Source organism: Anopheles coustani, chromosome 2 (genome assembly GCF_943734705.1).
Source record: "Anopheles coustani chromosome 2, idAnoCousDA_361_x.2, whole genome shotgun sequence".
NCBI classification, from domain to species: Eukaryota; Metazoa; Arthropoda; class Insecta; order Diptera; family Culicidae; genus Anopheles; species Anopheles coustani.
Genome location: NC_071289.1, coordinates 61,308,728 through 61,327,130, shown reverse-complemented (window position 1 = coordinate 61,327,130; position 18,403 = coordinate 61,308,728). Strand labels below are relative to the sequence as shown.

The 18,403-nt window shown below is 45.0% G+C and overlaps 1 protein-coding gene across 1 annotated transcript in view; it reads left to right on the top strand.

Annotated features, from left to right (window-relative positions):
• Positions 1-308: 308 nt before the first annotated feature.
• The window catches only part of LOC131266618 (agrin), a 50,163-nt gene continuing 32,068 nt past the window's right edge, over positions 309-18,403 (top strand). The window contains exon 1 of the mRNA XM_058269211.1: positions 309-369. Within this exon, the coding sequence (XP_058125194.1) occupies positions 309-369 (61 nt within the window). The remainder of the gene's footprint in view (positions 370-18,403) is intronic.

Sequence of the window (18,403 nt, the reverse complement as noted above, 5' to 3'; positions counted from 1 at the left end):
TAGCACATCTGAGTGATTAATATAACCGTATAAAAAAGTATGAAGAGACTTCCGGAAAAATTATTTTAAATATATAAATACGTTAAGGCTTCACATTAAATACATCGGTGCCCATTGTTTTAATTTATTTTTAAATCTTTTAGGCTTTTTGAAAAGAAAAGTGAAAACACAGAAATCAAATCACAACAGTTGTTAAAAAGTGAACGGATTGGGCATATTGAAACAAATCAAAAGAAAGCAAGAAGAACCGACAACAAAGTGAACCAGTTTAGTGAATTATCGGGACTTCAAGTGAAATACAACACATCATGTGGAAACTAGTGACGCTGATAGCGGTGCTGCTTGCGCTGGAGGCCAGCTATGCAAAAGGTATGTTTTAAAACAACACCAAATTTGTGAGCACTTCAACGAGTGAGTTGAAGTATTGGTCCACCCGTTTCTGAAGCACATTAACATAAAGGATGGCAGATAAAAGTCTCTCCAACAAAGACAATTACCATTTGCCAAACTAATCCAGAACTCGTTCAGCTGATTCACATGAAGAATGTTTCAAGATAGTCCGTTAAGTTATTACTTCCTTTCATTAAATCATTTTCCCCTTTTACGGGATTTTTTAGTCCACACGCCAGGGCGTTCAATTAATTGAGGTCATCCACATCCTTGTCAGTAATTAAAAACTTTTCCCGAATAAAACCCAGCGAATCAAGCATACACACACACACTGCAAACTCCACTTGAAGGACCCTTCCCTCACCGGTTCGCCGCGCAGCGCTCAAGGAGTTTTTCGGCAAACCAATTTCCATTCGCAATCGCAATTTCGTATTCCTACAACATTTCGCCACTTCACAGCAACCAACCCCGGTGCGTTTTCCCGACGACTTTTCCGCCACCGAGCGCATCCTGGCTCTTTTTTGCAAACGGTCGGAGATCCTTCTCGGGATGCACAATTATGCATGGATTTTGGCGGGCGCCCTCTGAGAACGGATCCGGCTGACGACGATTTTCCATGTCCGACATGCTCGTGTGTTGCCGGGTGGCATACGCGAGTGTGTTTATTTGAAATTTCCTCCCTCCTCCGCGAAACCACCACCATACCGGACGTGCCATGAACCGAATCGCCCGCTTCATTTTTCATTTTTCACTCGAACTCCACGCCGGAACATATTCTGCCGGTAGGGATGTTTTTGTACGCTTTTCTTTTCGGTTCGGGTTTTAGTTCTCTTCTTGCCGGCAGCTTTGGTTCAATCTCTGCAACAGTTTCGCATTTTTCGTTCGTTCATCAACCGGTGTCTCCCGAGCGGATACCTTTACCTGCCGCTCGGTGGTACGCTTTCCCTTTTCTCCCAAGCGGTTTTTTTTCCTTATTTCCTCTCTTCCCACCCCGCGGACGGATATATTTTGATGATTATTTTTCCCGCACATCGGTTCGTCGTCCATTAATGAAGCGAAGAAGAACCGTCCACAAGCCGGCAACACATAATGCGAGCGAATATAAAATCCATCCGCTGGGCTGGGTTGGCGGAGGCGCATCCTCATTTCGCCCAGATCTGCCCGGATAAGCGACCGGATACGACCGTTCCAGGGAGGAGAAGAAAACACACGCAAAAAAATACAAACACATTCAAAACGCGCCACGGTCGTGCGGAAAATCGCGGGAGAAAGCACCGGCATTTTGTGTTTCCCTTTAGCCTCTTATTTTTCTTCCTTTTTCCCACCCTCCCCACTAAATACTCGTACTGGTGTGTTGCACATTTCAGTGAATTTCACTTTCCATTTCACGGTTCCCTTGGCGGACGGTTTTGCGAACGACCGACGGTTTATCTCTCCGGTTCTTTCGTGGGTCGCCACGGGAGACGTCACGAGAAGGTAACGTTTTTGACTGACTCGCCTGAATCCGGCCGGGACGGGATCGGCCAGACGCCGGCCCAACCAGGGTCCTCCGATCCGCACTGTTTTCCTAATGGTTGCCCGTTGCACAAACACCGCGAATCGGGATAAATGGTTTTCGCTTCTTGCCTCGACCCGGGCGGTTCGCTTTAATGTTTTGGCAGCATAAACATATTTGCGCTGGAATTCATTTCCATCTGACGTGCTCCGAGGGGATGGCGTCATTGCGGGCTCCAGCTCTCAGTAGTTTCAATTACAAACAAGCCAAACTATCCTCGGTCAAAGAATCTCTTTGCGAAGAGGATGGAGAAAAAAACGGAAAGGTACAAAAAAATAAAACTCCCCAGATTATCATCCAACTTGTTGACCTTTCACCATCGCGTTGAGGTTAGAGTAAGCCGTCCTTTGGCTTCGGCGGTCAACCTTTATCGCTTAAACGCTAGTAGATCGTGCCAACGGGCAAATCAAATAAAACTTAATCGTAACGTTTCCCTGCGGGAAGCAAACGAACTCGCAAACGAGCAATAAGAAAGGAATTTTGTCCTTGGATCTTAGCGTCCGGTAAGTCCTGGACAAAACGTATTGCTCCCTTGAGGAAAACGGGGCCTCATAAAACTTCATGTGCGTTGTTTTGAAGAGGAAAATGAAGGGTTCGGTCTCCTTGAGGATTCGTAATTGATCCATTATCTCCCATCGGGATAAAGCAACGAAGGCAGTTCAATTGTAGCAACGAAGACATCAAGCAGATTATGAAACGGGTTTTGGGTTTATTAACTTTATATAATTGTTTTTTTTTCTGAAGACACTCAACCAAATGAACTTTTCTGTTAAAACTAACTAAATGAACTGTTCTACAAAATGTCTGTTACTTAAAGCTCAACACGAGATTTTTTTTCTGAATCAGACGAAAACCCCTGAACCGATTTGATGACAGCCAACATTTCAAAGTAGTTCTGTAGATGATATCATTACCATCATCTTTGCATCATTACAAAGATGTGTCATTAGAAAAAAAGAGTAAAATAAAATAGGAATTTAAGCTGTTCACATAATTGATAAGAAAACTAAATAGTCAATATTTGATATGAAAAATATCTTATAGTTTTAAAAAGTAAAAGCCCTTGAAGTAAATAAAAATGGAACGTAAAAACTTTATAGAAATTACAAAAAAATGTTCTTTGAGTAGCTTTGTCTTTGCTTGGTTTCACAACACCGTTAGTTTAATAAGTTTTATAAATGAATTTTATCAAAAAATATTGTACAAGACATTGCTCTCAAAATGGCAATTAACGTGTTAATAATAGAAAAACAGAAACAAAAACAGGTTGACAGAAATTTAATTTTTGCTGCTATCATGTAGTTCCAGCAAGAGTCCCAGCAATCTACCATGGAAAAACTTGCTGTAACTACATGACAGCTGCAAAAAATTTGAATTTTTGTCAACCGGGACAAAATTAAACTTAATCATTCTGTTAAATTTAACTTAAAAGATTAGTTTATAAATTAAATAGTTCAACGTTTTCAATCGGAAAGTATTGAGCTTTTAAAAAAAACATCCTCATTATAAAGATACATAACGGTACTGACTAAATTAAATCATTACAATACCGTTGAAAGACCATTCCGAAATAGTAGCTCAGAATGCAAAGAAAGTCATTATTCCTCCGTTTCGCACCGTTTTGCACATCTGATGCGGTACCGTAATGTCATTGCAAAAACAAATGTCTTCCTTCTCCGGTTATTCTAAATCAGTTCAGTCATCAGACAAGTGCTAGAGAATCACGCCTCGAAAAACAAAAAAAAAAATACATATGTCGGCACGCGTCTGGTGATTCAGTTTGGAGAAGAGCAATCAACAACACACAACAAATCAAAGGTACAATGACAATTCGAGCGCAGCTGAAGTGCCGGTTTTCAACACTTGGCAAGGCAGACGGGACGTTAATCAAGCTCGATTAACGCGTCCTCCTCAACGAGCATCGCATCCCGAGTCCGGCTCATCGCTCATTTGACTCGAACGACTCTCGACCAAAGAAAGCAGTTCGGTTTCGTTCAGCATTTCTCGGTACAGCGGTCCAGCAGCAATGAAGCGCTTCTCATATCGATGACAAGGCAACGGGAAAGAACCGATTCAATTTGGGGAAAAAGGATTCCGTGGTACAAGGGGAATGGATATCAATTAACCCTCTCGACGCGCCATCCCGGTTCCAATCCCCCCTTTCGTTTGAATTTTTGAAATCACTCTGCATGCTGGATAGCCGCAATACAAAGGTTCATTTCTACTGTGTTCGGGTCCGATAAACGCCATTGAAAACGACAGCGCAGGATGGAAGAAGGGAATAGAAAATGAAATGAGGGAATGGCGGCGGTACGAGGAGTGTGGAAGGTCGAAGATCGGTGCCGCTGGTTACGCCACCCGATTACGTTCGAGCGTGCGAGATTCGTTCCCATTACCTTGTTGGAACACAGAACACGAGTGTTCCCCTAGAGCTCCCGGAGGTCTCTGAACTCCTCCAGCAGCCGTATCGGGCAACACAGTACTGTGTCGCTCCAGGATCTTCGGACTAAAACCGGACCTAGAACGTACTCGTACATACTTGCGCGTACGTACGACCATGCATCGTCTAGGTACGCGCCCCCTTTTCGCAGAATCACAGATCGATCCTCCTTTGCTCCAGGCTGCCCTTCGGTGTAGCGGTCCAGATCTAGGTCCGGTCAACGCCAATCCGCTGCAGGATCATATGACCTGCGTGAAAGGTGGAAGAATACTCAGCTGCTACCCCGCACCAAGAAGATCCATCGAGAGCTGTTCCATTCAGGGCGTGGAAAAACGGGCTAGCAAATGGGCTGCAAACCTCTCTTCAGAATTCCTTCATTGGCTTCCGAGGTATCTATCCTGCAGCATTTTCGGTTAGTTCTTCTGAAACTCCTCAGGTCTCTCTTTAATGGATGTGAAACACCGTGAGACGATGATCTATTTTCTGACGCCTCGCGAAATCCCTCCCGATAGAACCGATATGTCTATGTGGAGCCCCTGTGAATCAATGCGGACTTTCGTCTTTATTGCGCGAGAAGTACGTTTTGCAACAAATATATCTTCATTACTCGTGCGGTCTGGCCTAGGTACTTCAAGTACCAGGGTATTCCTTGAGGCTATATTCAATTTTTCCATTCTTGACCAGCATGATCGTGGCATTGCTGCTTCCAGGAAACCCGTTGAAATCCGGGTTCGATAAATTTCGCAAACGTCACCGAAGTGGATGATCTCCACTCGATAAAGATATGTACATCTACAGAGATTAATAATTCAATTAGGGGCATCTTACAGTCGAGCGAATGTTAGGAGGTAGGAACAAATCAAAAACTCCCTCGGCAAGAAACCTTCCACCGTTCTAAGTATGGTCGTTTAGCGCCAACCGGTTTAATAATAGAACTGGATCTTCGCCGCTAGCTTGTTCGCGCGGAGTGCGTGAAAATTTACCTCGTCCATCGCCCAGGATATTCAACATGATTTTCGCATGTTCATGCGATCCCAGCGTGCTGTAATGCCCACGATCCTCCCCAGGGTTCAACCTCCCAGAAGTCCTCAGCCCCAGGCCAGACTCTTCAGCAGGAGACGACACGGGCGATCAAACGCACACGACGATGATTTACGGCCGATCAGCGACCGCGCGAAAAGCGCCAGAGCGGAAGCCACGGTCGCGGAGATGGCAGAAAAATGACCAGATAGCGCTCGATGGATGCGTTTGATTTTTATTGTTGATCCACACAGCACCGCCCCCCCCACCCGTCCAGTCCGTTGGCCATTTTTTACTTCCTTCTCTTTCTGGTTCGCCACCAACTCCAATAGCCGCATCAGTGACTGCCGTAAATTTACGCGCTCGTTAACTTTTATTGCGAGTTGTTAGGACACATGTTCGGAGGTGCCACGGCGCCTCCATTAGAGCACTTGCAAACGGAGGGAAGACAAATCAACGTGGCGTGGGAGTTACTGCGATGCAATTTCTATTGCTAGTTGGACAGGGTACCGGGCATCGCAATTCATCATCAACCAGTTCGATAAATTATAATGACAACACGTAAAGACAAGATCAAAAACATTACGATAAATAGTCAATTCGGGGATAAATTCCATAAAAATGGAATCAATTGCTTTTAATTCAATTCAAGATGCTAGTTCATGTTACATTCAAAAAAGTTCGAAGACAGTCATCAGACTTCTTTAATTTGAAAGATATATTAACATAATTAATAATAAATTTATAGACATTTTGTTCCAGCATGTAAGTATAATCAATCCTTCCATCTGTTGGCATCTTTTCCACTCCACTGAAGAGTATTAAAATAAAGATATAAAAAAAAACGGTTACGACAAGATCAGCATCGTGAGAAATACAGAAACAACCGGAAAATGGCACCACTTTCCGTGCTCCTTCGGCAGCTCTTGGAAAGCCGTCCATTGAGCGAGAACTATTTAAAATCTCTCGTTTACGTGATTCTTTGCCTCCCCGCCGGTGGCATTTCCGTCTGCGTGACAGAAAAGCATAGCTTGGTTATGTCCGCATGTCGGCTGTGTTTGTTTTATTTTTATTTTGCTTGTTCATAAATCCATGCCCAGTTCTTGTCCACTTCCTTCCTCCGGCGTGCCAAAGGGAGGGCCATCTCTTTGACAGAACGTTCCGCACAACGAATGTCTCTAACTCACCGGAGACCGAGGCAGGAACATGGGCCTCTCCTTTCGCTACCGGTGCAATGACTCCGGTGTCAAAAGGGCCCGGAGACTGCTCCAGCTGCTCCGGTTCCGCAGCTCCGCCCTCCCCACGTAACCCTTGGAATCCGGTAGAACCGCATGTCGGACGATTGTCCCGCGTTCGCCCCCATTGAGAGACCTTTCTGGCACGTATAAATTATATCCGAGGTGTAGCAATGAAAAAATATTAATGAAAAAAACACACCACTTCTCAACCGCCCGATAAGATGACACGATAAGCGACGACCAACGTTGATTCTATTTCCTTTCCGTCCCGGGTTTTCTTTCGTTTCATCTGCTACGGCTCGCCCGCGATGGCGCTAACCGTCCGATTCTCGGCGGAGATTCGTCGGAGCGATATAATTACAAGCCCCGCGATTCGATGACGACGAGATTCGCATCCGTTGATCTATCCGTCGGAGGTCGATTCTAGTTGCCAGGCAAGGCGTGCGTTCGCAGCTGGAAAGCTCACCGTTTGGAGTAGGCGGAAAAACGGAATCGAATAAGCGACGATCTTTGCCTTGGTAATAGTTCCTTGATCTTGGGCTAGACATAAGGCAACGACACGATCAAGTAGAACTTTAGGCTCCACAGCCGCTACACCGCCCTAATTATCTCGATGGGAACAAAGCGCACAGCGGCTGTTTAAACCTACAAGGAATTGATCTCACAATTCCAGTTGTTTCGACTTGGAGCCAACGAAAAACTTTTCCATAGACCATAACGTCCCCAAGAATTCGAAATTTCTCCCAATTGAGAGCGGGGACTAAAGGGCAGTCAAGATGTTCACACACGGTAAAGTCGTTGTTTCTTTTTGTTTCCTTTGAGACATCTGTTTGCCTAGTGGGTATTGAGGTTTACACTGGCTCACAAAATCTGACCACAAAAAACCGGAAGGTATCACCTCAGCACTTTTGACGTTCTTCGGATAAGTTGAGGAACTTCGAACCACTTGGACCAACTTACGGCGGGAAAGTTTCCACTTAACCCGATTTTCGGTCAGCTCTACCTCTGCAGCTATGCAGAGTAACACCAACCGCGATTCTCGTACACCTGTGAGTTAGTTTTTGTAACGTGGACAAAACGGGTACTGTACGCGCGTGCTTGAAAACAATGCCGGCCGACATAAACCTGGATCGGGTTCCGGTAAGGCCTGCAGCCTTCCTCCGCATTTAGTTGCGTCTTCCTTCTCACGCGCACTTCACTGTGTTTATACCGAAAGTGTCGAACCGCTTGAATATTCATCACGTTGTGCTTCTGCACACGCGCAAACCAGAAACTCCAAACCAAAACCCCCCAAAAGCTCCACCGAATCTGCATGGGCTGCTACGAGCGCCAGGGACAAACGGTCGCGCGGTACGGGGTAGCATTGGACAGGAAAGGGTTTTAACTTAAAGCCTGAAACTCATCCAGCGGAAATTTTTTCGAGGCAGTCTATGCCAGTTTGAGCCCTTGTGTGTTGACTTCCTCCGGTTGACTTCGTACGAACGGCGACGTGTGCGCCGGCTTCACTGTGTACGGACACATTTGGGCCAAGAATCCGCACTCGCAGTGCCAGCTGTTGTGGTTTACTGGTGCGTGCGGGTTACACCGGCCCGGTCGCGACCACACGCAGTAAAAAAGGGGCCATGTTGTTTCGTTAACCTTTACGACTGTCCACTTTTTGGAACGGTGTGAACTGTAGACCCGATGAAAACGCTTCAAGTTTTGCTGCTATTTCGTCGTCACGTCACTGACGGTAGCACATGGTGCAATGGAGAACTCCAACAGACCAGAAACCACTTCACGTGACGCTGTCAATGTGTCATATCTTCCTGGGTAGCAAAAACAACTTGTCGTAGCTTTCTCCTCTAAAAACATTTTCTAAAGAATTTACCTGCTTAGTAAAAAGGTTATTTTGCCAATTTTCTCAGCTGTCAATGAAGATGTCACTGCTGCAGTTTCACATCCAATGCACACCATTTGTAACGCTCATCGCTATTTTAACTTTATTACCTTACAGTCATATTCCGTTGATTAAAGATGTACACAATATATTTCAGCTATTTTCATCTGTTTTCAACATTTAATTTATTTTTTTTATAATTATTTTAAAATGTTTCTAGCTCTCTCGCACCTCTTTATACCAAACGTGATGCAAACGGGATGCTATTCATTAAAAAGAAATGGCATTTCGAAAATTGATATTTAATTGATATCATTTCAAAACTAATAGCTGTAATACTCATTTCTATACAAATAACAAATAACACCATAAAAATGTTGATTTATCTTGAAATCGATGGTAAATCATGTTTTTTTAGATGATTTCGTCTTAAATTTTGCACATTTTCAAGTCACTTGATTTTATTGATTATTAGTTTTGTAACAATGCACAATCAAACGATGGTGTTTTTCTTAAGTAGATATTGAGCTTGCAACAACATACGCTCCACAATTGGCGAAAATCCATTTGCATTAAATGATCAATTTTCCTCCCCCTTTTAAAAAACCTTTTGGAAAATCGAGTTTTAACCGAGGCAATACAACACAGCCGGAAGCTACGCGATAAAGAGGCGCTATCTGCCGGGGCAGTATTCATCCAATTTGCTTTTTGCAAGCGTTGGCTGACCTTAATGTGCACGTCGGCTCAAAAAGTAGTAACATGTTCGGTGGAAAATTACACACCAGCACACGGGATGAGGGAAGGAGCAACCACATCGACAAGCACCGACTGATACTGACCAGCTTTGCCAAATTCCTACGATTCGGTGTGAGGAGATTCCTCTATTTTCCTCTTCGGAGCGTGAGAGATATCGGAAGGAAAACCGAAAAAGACAAAAAACACACACACTCAGGCACTTCAAATCCTCCCAGCAGCATGCGATTGGCAGACTTCGTACCGCCGGTTATGGTGCTTTCATTTTTTGGCAATCATCATCACGGCTAATCCAACGTATTACACAATCCATGGTTACATGGTTATCCGAGGCGCTCTGACGAAGCGTGAAAATGGTTCCGAACACCAAGCCCGGCAGATTAAGGCCACGGTCGGCCGCTCGGATGCAACAACGAGGCGCGATGTAACGCGCATTCCGAACGCGAGCTCTGGCCCGCGGAAAATGCAGTCAACAACGCCTGTTACAATGTGCAACACACCCCCATAGCGATAAGGGACTGCTAATAACAATGAGCCTGCATTCGATTTTTTCCCTGCTCTCCGAATGGAAAGGAGGAAAAATTGTGACGGATTTTTTTGTTTACCCTTCGATTTTCCATTGCACACCAACATGAAATAGGTCGTTGCGCATTCGATTATCGAGCCTTGGGGAGGGGGGTTTTAAACCGCCCCAAACCAATCGATCGGGCGGTGGCGCGAATGGGGCGCGTTAAATCCGACCAAGTTAAACTGGTCACCCTAATCGACGGCTAATCAGCTATGCAAATAGAGCAAGCAAACAAGACACAAACGAGCACAATACGGTGGAAATGGTTATAGGAAGTGATCCGATTCGGAAAGAAGAGGAACCTCGGAAGACCTTCTTTTCAATTTCCATTCGCCACCATCGGGGAACTTTCCCGGTTTGTTTATCTGTTGTTTGCTGGAAGAGAAACCCGAGGCGAACGTGCCGGGTGTTGTGGTGATTTTCATCATTTCTTGCCACCCACCGAAGAGCACTAAGGAAAACGGTAAGAACGTCACCGTTTCGTGGCGGCATCTCTTAGATTAACGCGACGGTTTCACTCGTGTCGTATGGCGAACAGAAAACAACCCCGAAGGAGAAAGAAATCCGAACTGGACCCACAAAACGCGCCGATGGACATACTTGCTTCGGTTCACAGCCATTAGAAGCACTTATTTGAAGTCTGATTAGCAACGGTTCGGGAAAATCTTGTCGCTCAATTAGCAATGCGGCGGGAAAGAAAACTGGCCTGGCGCCGACGAAGAGGCGTTCATTTGGAGAAAATTGAAAAAAAAAACACAAAAACACACAATCATCAAGGTACTCCGCCACCGTGACGACTGGTAAGATACCGGAACCGGAACCGGGCGCGAAGAAAAACACATCACACACTCAGAAAATCACTCAACGCGCGCACAGGGTAAATGGAATTGTGCCATCGCCCTCGGCGGGTGTAAAGCGTCGGGGCCTCGCCGAGCCCCCGCAAGAGGTGTCAAATGTTCAGCTTTCTGCTACTGGTTTTCCGTGCCGGGAAAAAGAGGAAAAAAAAGGCCAGCAATGGTGGGAAAAACCAGTACGCCACAGTCAGTGCGGATTTTCGCGGTTCCGATCGCGAAGCAAGCGGAGTGATGTTGCAAAGCCGAAGCCATAATGACCGCCTCAGAAACAATGGGGAAAAGGAAAAATGGAAAACTGCTCAGAAAGAGGCCGAGCGTTTGGGAAGAAAATCCCACCCACCACGGGAATGAATCGCGGGAACAACATGCGCTAGAAAGGAAAACACCAATGAAAAACAGATGAAAAAAAAATGGCAGAGAACAAGCAAAAGCAATTCACACAACACCCGGGCGAACAAAACACATACACAGGGACAAAAAAACAGGGTACATACACGCGCACCAGCACGCTTAATTCATGTTATTAGCTCAGTGTAAAGTTAATGAGTCGTTCAATAGCACACGATAAGCAACGTGGCTTAATGGTACACTTTCCCGGGGAAGATGAAAATGCCGATGTCGGTGGAGTTTGTTTGTGGTAGGAATTCAAGATTATACTCTTTTTTTCTTTTTTTCTCTCGTAAACCTATCAATTAGACACCGCTTTATGCGACGCATCATAAGACAGAAATAAGCATCCATCAGCCGACGTACGACATGACATAAAAGTGACACATATATCCGGGCGCCCATCTGCATATTCATCAGCTTGGGAACTTCCCTTTTCACGGTGGCTGATCGTGGCGCTTCCACCTCTTCTTCGTTTCTGCAGCAATCATCCCGTGCCCTTTCTTTGTTTTTATCAAACTAGGCCAAGTGTAAAACAATAAGAGAAAGAGAGAAAAGCAAAAACATGAATCCTCCTGAAAGTGGATCAACGGTTACGGATATTGTGTCATCATTGTCTGGAACTGAAGGCTGAATTTCCCGACACAGTACAGAGTTGGTGAAGAAAACCTCCGTATGATTTAACACGCTGGAAACCATTCCGCCTCCCCCTCGCGATCGTTATGCAATTGTCTTCAATTTCAGAGCATTTGAAACGGTTCTTTTTTTATCTAGCCCTTCGGGTGGTAGGTCATGTGTACAATTTTCGTTTTGGGATTTTACTCCCTTGTCGATGGTAGCTTCAAGATTGTTCATTCGGTAATTATCTATTTTTCACCCACTATTTATTATCAATCCGTGCGATCAGCTGCGTCCGCAAAACGCCATTTTTGCCCTGGATTGGATCAGCAAAAAGGAGGAAAAACCACGATGGAAACTCGATCTAACAAATCCAATTCTTCAGTTCGAATGATATAAATCAATAATGTGGTTGTGGTTGATTTGCGGAACATTTTTCTAATTATTGTTTTCGTAATTTGAAGAAACAGTGATCGTAGAAACAGGACTTCCGATTTGACCTTTGTACATCATTGGTTCATGATGTGAAAAGATTTTCCTTTCCCAATCTCACACCGTACGGGACATAAAATGTGCCAATCCATCTTACTGTTCGTAGGGAAATGCAGTTTCTTCGGCATCTATCCCGAATATCATCCCCCATGGTGAAGAAGGAAAAGCAAACCTGCCATTAGGTTAGACTGCATCGTTTGAAGAAATCTGCACCGGGAAGATAGCAAATCAATCGAGCAATAGCGTATCGATAGCCATCTTCTCGCCAGGAAAACCACTTTTAAAGACGTTGGGAAACGAAGGTAAAAGAAGCAAGAAGTAGAAAAGGAACGGATGACGGGCGGTCAACGATTAAATTGAAGCTGATTGCCTCATAATGCATCGTCGGTGTCGTATTTATCACTCGGTCGGCAAAGGTTTACTGTTCGCTGATCGCTGCCATTCTACCCCTTCCCATCTCCTCCACCGTAGACATTATCTATCGCTCAATCTATCCTTGCCATCTTGAAGTGTTTGCCCTCTGTCCACCTTTTCCGAGCTCTCGTATCGAACGTTTTCTTACCAATTTCTTCACTCTTTATTTATCTTTTCAGGTAAGTTTCATCGGAACGCGTCAAATTCCATGCCTTCCTTTACTGGTGATCGTAAACGAGTCTCATTTGAACACTGATAAGGGCAAAGAGCAATGCCAGTGGAAGTTAGAGTTTCAATAAAGGGGAATAAACGGTAAGTGAGCCTTGTACTTGATGGAATCGATAAACGTTTAGCAACTTCGCAAGAGAACAGTGGTTCAACATCCTTACGGAACGTATTTCAGGTGCATGACCTTGACCTAGATTTATTTGATTCATAATACTTATAATATTAGCCGATACCATTATAAGTTGGCTGTGTTTTGATTTTAAAAAAATGAAAATAAGCATAAAACAGGGTTAGAATGTATAAATGCATTGTACAAGAAAATGGGTGAGAATGGAATCCGAGATACAGTCAACTTTAGAAAATTATTTCCAATTCTCTTTGCATTCGCTTTAAGGGTAAAATGTTATGATGGATGTTTATTATCTGCTAAAATTCAACTGTAGCTTGAACTTCTCGTTGAAAAAGTATCTAACAATTATCATGAATAAGCATCACAGAGCAAAGTTCGTTTGAGCAGTATGGCTATGCCATATTTCAATCACTGGCCAAGAAATCACAGCTTAATATAACCCAAGTTGCTCGGTTTGCCCTAAACCTGAAGTGAATCAGGAATGCAAGTGACATCCAGCTCGTCGCCAGTTCATTGCATTGCACCGAGCACAGGAAAGAATAAGGTGAAAATGACAGATTTAATCTGAACCCCAAACAACAACGACATCATGGTTAACATCGAGAGCATCACATTATTCGCCTGTTTCTTTCTTCTACGGGCGACAGAAGAAAGATAAAATATTGAGCACAAACAACAACGGCCAACGGTCCGACGACGACAAATATGTTGAAATGCCGAGCTGGTTGTTTCCCTATGCGGCCAAACGGCCCTAAAGCAGGCTCCGCCGCCTTTTGTTGACCTTAAACATCCTCATCGTCGTCTCTGCTGTTGATTTCTGAAGAAGCATGGAAGCGGGGGGGAAAAAGTAAATAAATGTCACCGAGGTTACTGTCTTCGGTCACTGTTCCTTGGCGCGACGGACCGTGTCCCTCGAACGAATCTGGTTCAGAGCTTCAGCTCAACACTGTACGTGGTCTATGGAGAAAAGTGTCTCGGTTGCATCTTTGCCCGGGAAGTGGGCAAGCGGTCAGTACCTTTAGCACTCCATCGTACCGGTTGTGCTTCTAGTTGGTGTTCCATAAAGGGGGTAGAAAGGGCGAAGTATGTGCTGATTGCAACATACAGAAAAAACACACTCGTACGTCCAAAGGCACACAACTCACTAAAGCCGCATGGAATCAGGCTCAGTAACCGTAACCAGAACATGAAGTTATTTCACTTCACGAACTCCGTAAAGTGACAAATGAATGTCGGTAATTTCTTTCACCACTTTGTGCTCCACTGTACCTTCCTTTATATGACGCTCCACTTGGCGTTCCGTCTCCAGGCCACACCACCGTTTATCATCTACCTCCAACCCTTGCAATGCAACCATCAATCTGCTCCACCGGGGACAAGAGCGTTTTCATGTTGCTCCCCTTCGGCGCCATCTGTCGGTGACAGTTTGGATTCAGGCGAGTGACAGGAATGCAGGAGTAGCTGGTGATTACTGGACCGGCGATCGTGCCGACGTGCCGCGATCTGTCCACCACCGGCACGGCGAGAGAATATCAAACAGGAGCGCTGCAACAAGAAGTGCTTCACTGGCGTCGCTTTGCAAAACTAACTTCAACCGAAGAACGAGGGTTCAAAAGTCATAATACCGTGATCCGTTCGGATGGAGCAACGTGTGCAATTTCTGTGGTGCATTTCTTAGATCATCGGGAAGCGTCGTGCTGGACGGTCTCGTTGACCTCTTGGGGCAGCCCAATCAAAGTGGTACAATGCATTTTGTGTCACCAGACCAAGAGTTTATGACTTATTTAATATCATGCAATCCTTTGAAGACCCAATTTTAGGTTACTCTGATGTAGCCTGTAGCTTTAAATGGGGCTTGATATTTCTGGCAAACATCTAGTTTCCTTTTCAAAATTCACAATATTCGGACATTGCGAGATATAAACAGTGGACTTCAGGATTCAGACCATGTCAGAATCCAGGTGTTCAAAAATTGTCGGTCTTCTTTCCTTCTTCTTTCTCTCTCGCTCCAGCATTCAATTTGTTTAAGCTCCTTCGCTAGACCAAAGCGACCTGCCGGTTATAGCAGGGATTAGTGCGCACAAGATTGACACGTCGGCACGTTCAAGTAGGAGCCGCGCCTCCCTCAACGTCGGCCGGGGGGCATGGATATGCCCTTTTAATTGCGTGTGCCCGACCGTAATAAAGCCGTCAACGAGTATCTTGCACGCGTGCGTAACGGGATCCGTGCCGGGCGGATCGAGCCGTCACGGAAGATCGAAACCCGGTTCGCGCTGCTAAGCCTGTTTGCGGTGTGGGAACAAAATTTCAGCAGAACAGGTTTCTTTCTCTAGGAGATGTGATTGAAGGGGTGGAACGAGCTTAAATGTACATTAGTCTATGAATAGTTTTTCGTCAACCAAAAAACAAGTCCTTGGTTCTGAAAAGTAGAACACATTGGTAAACAGATTATTTATGTACTTCATTTCGTCACACCAAATATCTCTGATCACCCCAACAAAGGTGTGGACGTACCATTCAAACAGCATTTCAGTTTGTCAACAACATCAATGATAAGAAGTATATTCAAACATGCTCGAAATACCTGTTCAAGTATAATTAATAAGAAATTTATAGGTTCTCGTTTCTCTCGCTTGTGACTTCTCGCAGTTAATAGTTTTACAGTTTACTCTAATTGTCCTTCCTGTGAAACAATTAGCCGTTGTCCCTTCATTCGTTCCCTTGCTGAACCCCAGTTATTTAGCAGTTATATCATCCCTAGCAGTTTTCTCTTTTTATTTTTTTCTGATGTCCTACTCACACTGCAAGCAGACAAGAAAAAGCCTTCAATTGGTTACACGCTGCTACCTAACAGTAATAATAGCTGCGAAACGGCATTAGAGCAGCATACAGAACAAGGATCAGGGAATCAGGAATCCCAACGCCAACCGGGCAGTTACGAACCTTCCAAGTGCGATGAAAAATGGAAAAACAAAAAAGTCTCGTGACGCGAGGTGGAGCGAAAGTTAATTTATTTAATGATCCTTATCTCCGGTTTCCATGATGGTGGACTTCGCTTTTCCGCTATTTCTGCGGCCAGTACATTTCTTTTCAATTTCTACGTTCTACGTCCTGCACCGAAGTGCAGCTTTCCGGTGGGAAATCGAAGGGATTTGACTCGATAATGGAGGCTTTGCCAAGGACCGTAGGTGCGGAAAGCAGAGGAAACACACTCAAATGGCGTGTGAAAGTAAAATTGATTTCTTGGGACCACGTTCCGTTAGGCAGCCGGTTGTTATATTGGTTTCTTTGTAGTGTCTTTTTAGATAACTCTAGACCGGGAATCCCTGCAAGCCCAGAAAGCAATGAATAGAAAAAAAGAAAAACGGGAAAATACACGGTTCTAAAGTATCTTCTCTAAAATGTGAGAAGCACAAGACACGTGCAAAAACTTAAAAGAGATTATCCTCCACTACCCGTCATGTGCTTTGCTAATCACGGAAGCTATAAACAGACACTACAGCTTCTTGTACTCTCGCCTTCTCTCGCACTTTCTTTTTGTCTCTAACTGACGGGAAAGGTAGGAAAAATGAACGTACGGAAGTAGAGGGTCATCAATTTGTTACCGACTACAACCGAAGCCTACTTAACTCCAGAATGTACCAGCTTCTTGTGCATCTCCGTACACAATTAAAAGAAAAGCTTAACGTGAAATCATCTGTTAATCGCAGCGGATCCCGTTCTCTGCCGCGGGAAGCAATATCGGAAGCACATTCACCGACATTTGGCAGATCCATTACGACGCTTGCTCCAATGACAGGTCGGCTAGGAGAATGCCGAGCCAAGCGATGGAGCGTGAATCTTCAGAGGTTTCCTGAGCAAAAAGTATCGACCAGGCGAGTCCCGTGTTCCGTGCCAAATCTAAAAATAGTCCACTGCCACTCGAGAATCCCCGGGCCAGAAGAGTTAAGCCTATCATCAGCCCTGTTTCCCTGTAACAACCGTTGCCGGGCGCACAGTTAGCCCGGTCAGCGGTGTGCAGATGCGAGCAGCTTGTTAAAGTGTTCGCCGCTTGCCCGGTGCTTCGTGCGCCAATTAATCATTAGACTAATTCCGTGTCTGGTTTGCCAATTTTTATCCCTTTTGGTGTGTGCCGCGCCGGTTCCGATGGGAATCAGCTGGCCTGTTGGAATGGACAGTTTTTCCGTCGTGCCCTTAGTAAGCTTCGCTACTGGCAGCTTCGCAATCTAAGATCTAAGACTAATGATATTTGACGGTGAGTGCAAGGAGTGGCTACCACAACGACACCTGATCATCGATCAACTGCGGATCCATTCTATCCGGCGTCCGTTCCCTAAACCTCCGTATAAGCTTTATGCGGCGTGTAGCCGAACGCTCTAGATGAGACCGTGCTGTTCGTTGCACGAGTGGGTTGTGCTGGACGAGCAGGAATAGTCCATTTAGAGCTGCCGCAGAAAGAAGATACCACCGACATCATCACCGGTCAGTGTTCTGATGCAAATGTGTTTTGATTTATAGGAATGCGCCGAGCCAATGCCGTGTGTTCCAGACTATCTTTTCGGTGGAAGCCTTAGGACTCTATCGTGCCTCAATCCTCACTCAATATTCCTTGGTGTTTCATTCAGCGAGATCGCAACGATCAGCTTCCCTTTTCCGATCGCCTCCCCAAGCCCAGTGGGGACCTGTTTTTGCACGGGCAAACTCTGAGTATGCAGCAGAGGTGCTTCGGTGATCGGTAGTTTCTCATTAGCTCACTCGCGAACCCCCTAATTGGGTTACGGGGCACAAACCCGATCATTTGCCCAGGCCAACCGAGATCCGGTCAGGCTGATTCCTTCCCGATCACACACCCAAGTTCCGCATGCGATGGTCTGGGAAGGGTTATCGCGAAGATGGGACGAAGAAACGATATGTCGAACGAGATCCTTCTGCAGTCCTTCGGAGTCGATCCTGGGAATCAATTTAATGATCTTTGCCGCTGTTTTATACACCGTCCGAACTGAAATGGTTTTATTAAAAATTAACCTCATTACAAGAAAGATTAAAGAGCTTCTCTCCGTGATGTACTTCGAAGACTCACCTAAGTGACGCAAGCAGACAATCAATATGTTGGCATAATGGCGCAAAGGATGGTTATTTTCCGACCCTCTACCCAACTGGCAAATTTTTGTGATTGGATATGGATCAGTGTAGATCGTTATTGTTGAGTGACTTAAGTGATTCCTCACCCTTTGCTCACTCTTACTAAATAAATTACTAAAAAAAATTCCCCGACAAACGACTGCGAAGAAGGGAAACATAAATCACCCCGTAATGCGAACCATCTAGAGGCCCGTTTACTTGGGGCTTGGAGGCCCGGGCGGGGCTGGTTCGTGCTCAGAATAACGAGATAATTGGAAACACGTGTTAGTTGGGTTAAAAGTATATAACAAACAGT